Here is a 5,547-nt window from a genome sequence, read left to right as displayed (position 1 = left end):
TTCTGGTTACAGCTTTAATAATTAATTAATAAGTGAATATTCTTATTCACTGGTTTCAGCAAATAGTAGTAAACTTCCTTGAGGAATTTCCATCCATTCATTTAAAAACAGTTGTTATATGCCTTGTAATTTTCATAATCATCATCGGAAACACTTTTATTGTAAACGCTAACTTTAAATAAGAACAACTCTTTCAAATTTTCATCAAACGTAGAAATGAAGACCAACTCTTCAGGGAATTTTTCCGATAAATATGTCAACAGGTAAGTGATGAGACAACCAAGCCCGTACGACAGAGATTGGCAACCCAAATCGTCCAAGAGGAAAAACGTGTTGCAGAATTGCATGTGTCTTTGTGAGTTGTTGCGTTGCTGGCAAATCATTGCGAGAGAAAAAGATAAAAGAGAATTTTGAGGGCTTATTCTCCCAAATATGCGTCAAATGAGTCCGTCATTGCTGTTGCCTCGTGTCTAATTTACTAAGGCAAGAGTGGACTTTATCTTCCACTTTGGTCAAGAAAGTAACATAACCCCAACAACAAAATTAAATTTGTGAAAAATGCGTGATCTGTTGTCCGTCTCTTCAAAGCTCAAACCATGAGTCATATAAATGGTGGGCCTAATTTTGATTGGCTAGTAAACAAGATTGATCAGTCAAATCTCAAATGCTTGGTACACCGTACACCCCCATGTAAAATTTCATGCCAAAATCTTGATAAATAGAAGAAATAGGAAAAAAAGAAAAGAAAATATCGGTTACTATATAAATCGGAACATCACGTAACAGGAGATCAGTTTACCTGGACCCGTACGATCAAAAAGCACGCCAAACATACACCACATACCGAATTTGGAGCGAAAACCAAAAATATAATAAATTAACAAAAATAAATAATAAATATCTCTTTTATTTTTTATTTTTCTGGTAACTTAAATTTTTCCTATCTCTATCAAAAAATCTGAAAAATAACGATTCCTTCTGATTTTTTTCTTTCTATTACATAGAGATTTTCAGAGAGAGAAAAGAAAGAAATGGGTGTAACCATCATCATCTTCAATTCCTTATCTCATCATCTCTGAATATATTTGGATCTTCAAACTATGAAGATATATTCAGGTAATTATTATTATCATTAACAGGATAGTATTCCTTCTGAAGAAGCCGGTGATTTGTTATCAGTTACCGGCTATATTAACTACTCTGTCTCAGTTTCTTGGTGGTGCGTTTTTAAAAATAAATAAAAATAAAAGAATTAGGTCAATTTTCATAGTTGAATTCTTTGATTATTTGTTGACCTAATTAATTCTTCGAATTGATCTTGAATAAAACATTGTTTATCTTCAGATTTGAGGGAAGTGACAATTGGTTGAATTAGATCGATATTTTCAAATGCTCTTCATACACTGTGTATGAATCGAGGCTAATAATTTTGATTCTCGTTGTCTAGAATTTCAATTTTCTTCAGAATTTTTATTGAATATTGAAGAGATTATTACATTGCTGATAAGAAATGAGTGAAAAGACGGTGCCAGTACCGGTTGGTAAACAAGGAGGAGGAGGAGGAGGTCGTACTAATGGATGTAATCCTGTTAAGAAAGCAGGTCCAGTAACCATGGATCATGTCCTATTGGCGTTGCGTGAAACTAAAGAAGAAAGGGAAACCAGAATTCGGAGTCTATTTAATTTCTTTGATGTTGCAAATGTTGGATACCTGGATTATACACAAATTGAAGCTGGTTTATCTGGGTTACAAATACCGGCAGAATATAAGTATGCAAAAGATCTTTTGAAAGTTTGTGATGCTAATAGAGATGGTAGAGTTGATTACCAAGAATTTCGAAGGTATATGGATGATAAGGAGTTGGAGTTGTATCATATATTTCAAGCTATTGATGTTGAACATAATGGGTGTATATTGCCGGAGGAGCTGTGGGATGCACTTGTCAGAGCAGGTATACTATACATTTCATAATGCTGTGATACTTTCATTTGATTGCACTTTGTTATTATGTCAAATGTTATGTGCTGTGATTTTTTTCTGTTTGATGACTTGTATTAAAGCTTAGGCTAGTCATTGAGTGCTGTCTTAACTTAACTCTTAAGAATTTGTACCACCAACATGTCGTTGTAACTTGTAATGCCACCTTACCCTTGTGCAAACCTCTACTTGTCTAGTCATTTTTGTATGAATGCCGAGTTATAAACGTTGCATTCATTCAGTGCCAGGAAAGTTGCTGATATGATGTGACTGGCATATTACCCTTCGTATTTGTTTAGTGATGGTGGGAAATTTGAACGTTTACCCATCCGAGACTCTAATAATTTTTGACATTTCACATTTGGTTAGATGGAGCTCTCTAAGTCATATATTTTGGTGCACCATATGGGTATTTTCTTGTTGCGATTTGTCAGTTGCTTCTTATAAGGTGTGGCAGTTCTTCTTTTGCAGGAATCGAAATTGATGATGAGGAACTTGCTCGTTTTGTGGAGCATGTAGACAAGGATAATAATGGAATTATTACCTTTGAAGAATGGAGAGATTTTCTCTTACTTTATCCCCATGAAGCAACATTAGCGAACATATATCAGTACTGGGAAAGGGTTTGTGTTGTTGATATCGGGGAACAAGCTGTTATTCCACAGGGCATTAGTAAACATGTACATGCAAGCAAGTACTTGATTGCTGGAGGAGTAGCAGGAGCTACATCTCGCACTGCAACTGCTCCTCTTGATAGGTTAAAAGTCGCTTTACAAGTTCAAACAACACGTGCTCACATTATGCCTGCAGTTAAGCAGATTTGGAAAGAAGGTCGCTTTGTTGGATTTTTCCGTGGGAATGGATTAAATGTCTTAAAGGTGGCCCCTGAAAGCGCAATTAGGTTTTACACTTATGAGTTGCTGAAGAATGTCATTGTTGACGCTAGAGGTGAAGATATAGGCGATATTGGTACTTCTGGGCGTCTTGTTGCAGGTGGTTTGGCAGGGGCTGTGGCGCAAACTGCGATCTACCCAATGGATCTTGTAAAAACGCGGTTACAGACGTTTTCTTGTGAAAGTGGAAAAGTTCCCAAATTGAGTCAACTTTCACGGGATATATTGGTTCAGGAAGGACCTCGAGCATTCTATAGGGGTCTTATTCCATCTCTTCTTGGTATTATCCCTTACGCAGGCATTGACCTTGCTGCCTATGAGACTTTAAAAGAGATGTCGCGAGAATATATTGTCAAAGACAGTGGTAAGTACTTTAGCAGTTACATTTTGTTCTCTTCTAGTTTTGGTTTGCAGTCTTTTGCAGATTGATCTAGTTTTTAGTTGAAACTGACTCTTGTTCTTTTTCACATTAGATCCAGGTCCACTTGTGCAACTAGGTTGTGGGACTATATCAGGAGCTCTTGGAGCAACTTGTGTTTACCCATTACAGGTTGTTAGAACAAGGTATTTCTGGCACATTGTCTTCTCCCATTTTGTTTCTTGTCAGTTCACAAATATGTTGCTTCTCTCACAGTACCCTGTGTTGATGCTAATTTATTCTCGTTCTGCATCCTTTCAGAATGCAAGCACAACGTGCTAATGGAGCTGCTGCTTATTCTGGAATGTTAGATGTGTTCTTGAAAACTTACAAACATGAAGGCATTAGAGGATTCTACAAGGGAATCTTCCCGAATATGCTTAAAGTAGTACCATCTGCGAGTATCACCTATCTTGTGTATGAGAGCATGAAGAAGAATCTAGAGCTTGATTAAATTGAGTCCCGTAGCTTTGACTGATGTCTAGCTACCCTGATTGACATGTCTGACTATAGAGCTGACAGTGGTGATGATGATGATAACAATAATAAGATTTCTGGTTGGTTAGGGGCTTTGATTGTTTCACTTAGTCATACATTATGCTTTCTATCAGCATATGACATGCATGGCTCGTGTTATCAGACATTTTTGCAGGCATTTATAAATAAAAAAAAAATTGAGAGGCAGCAAGAGTTAGTTCATTCAGGTTATTTGCCTGGCGGTCGATAGGTATACCTTTTTGTCTTCCCATTTGTGTTTCATACAAGTAGAATATACACAGCTGGAAAGTTATTCTTTATGTTGTATATACTTATACTTGTATGTATTTGCTAAATTAGACGATTCATTTGCATTCAGAAAATCTTGTTCTCGTCCATATGAACACGCACGCATACACTCAAGGAGCTTTGAATTGCATGCGCACGCCCCTGGTATCTCTTTTTGATGTGGGACATATGGTTATACGTATATTACACAACAGTTTAGTAAACAAACCCCCACATTATATACCGAGGTAAAATAAACAGACTGCAGGAATCTGTGAACATTCCCTGATGGGGTAAATTCAGAAGGTGGTTTTGGAATATAATCAGAACCTGAAGACATCATTAACATAAATTGGCTTGAGGGAAGCAAGACAAATCTGAAATTATGGCCTTCCCAATAGGTTTAAACTCTAGAGATAGAGAGTTGCATAGGGAAATGAACTCGTGTGCAGATTCAGTTATCTTTCTGCCCTGGTTGCTTAGCTTTGTCTATTTTCTAGGGGGGAGAAATAAGATCAGAGTCTCCCTCTCTTTATCGTTAAGATCACTAGTTTGTCACCCGTGCGATGCACGTGTATATTTCTTGTTTATAGAATATTAAATTTGCATTATAAAAGAATATTAAATGCGCATTATAAAATTGGGTACAAATCAACACATATAATAGTCTTCTTATAAAAAAAATTAATAAGCTAATAACTGAGTTGGTGTGAAAAAAATAAAATTTTCCAAAAAATGACTAAAAAAAAGTATAAGCTCCAATAAATATAAGTCCCAGGGGAAATAATGAAATGAAAATAACACTGGTTCTCTATGAACCGCAAAAAAAAAAATTGTGGCAAAACCGCCTCTTGCAGGTTTCTGTCTTGATTATAAAGTATTCTTCTATGTCCTTATAAAGAATCATAGTTTTCTTGGATGAAAAGTGTAGATTTGTTTCCTCTGTATAGGTAAAAAGTATCGTAACTATATTAAAAATAATAATGAAGACTGTTTCAGAAGGATGTTCCATCACGTTAATTCGTTTCATCATTTATCATTGCAGTCACTAACTGAATCCCCCTCATCCACTAGCCATGATCAAATGCGATAATCGATCGGTTGTTGGTTATTTAGGCGGCTGAGGTCATGGAAGTTGCTCCTACTCCATTCAATTTATGAATCACATGATAATGAGTTCATATACCCTTCTGTTACATTCTTAAATGAATACGTGGCGAAGGATGGCTTATTTTGGGTTGGGAAAATGGAATGCACAGGATGGTCTCCAGACATGTCTCTCTGACAGATATTTCAGCCGGGCATAGTCTAAAATGTTTCCCTTTTTTAAGTTTCAATTTCAAGAACAATTAATATTCAGTAGTTTTATTTTCATCATTAAGATAAACTGAGCAAGAAATAAGAAATATTTAGATGATTTTATCAATAAAATCATGTTGTTGCGCATCATTACCAAGTACCTCTTCTCTCAACGAACAGAATAGTAGCGACTG

The 5,547-nt window shown here is 36.0% G+C and overlaps 1 protein-coding gene across 1 annotated transcript; it reads left to right on the top strand.

Moving 5' to 3' along the window:
- Window positions 1-940: 940 nt before the first annotated feature.
- LOC113271502 (calcium-binding mitochondrial carrier protein SCaMC-1-like) lies at window positions 941-4,149 on the top strand. The gene is made up of 4 exons (XM_026521387.1): window positions 941-1,952; window positions 2,450-3,235; window positions 3,345-3,435; window positions 3,551-4,149. Exons 1-4 carry the CDS (start codon window positions 1,511-1,513, stop codon window positions 3,741-3,743), a joined length of 1,512 nt encoding a protein of 503 aa, XP_026377172.1. The 5' UTR covers window positions 941-1,510; the 3' UTR covers window positions 3,744-4,149.
- Window positions 4,150-5,547: the final 1,398 nt, after the last annotated feature.

This window comes from Papaver somniferum, chromosome 4 (genome assembly GCF_003573695.1).
Source record: "Papaver somniferum cultivar HN1 chromosome 4, ASM357369v1, whole genome shotgun sequence".
Classification (NCBI taxonomy): domain Eukaryota; kingdom Viridiplantae; phylum Streptophyta; class Magnoliopsida; order Ranunculales; family Papaveraceae; genus Papaver; species Papaver somniferum.
The sequence above is the reverse complement of the archived record's forward strand: the minus strand, read 5'-3'. Positions and strand labels throughout refer to the sequence as shown.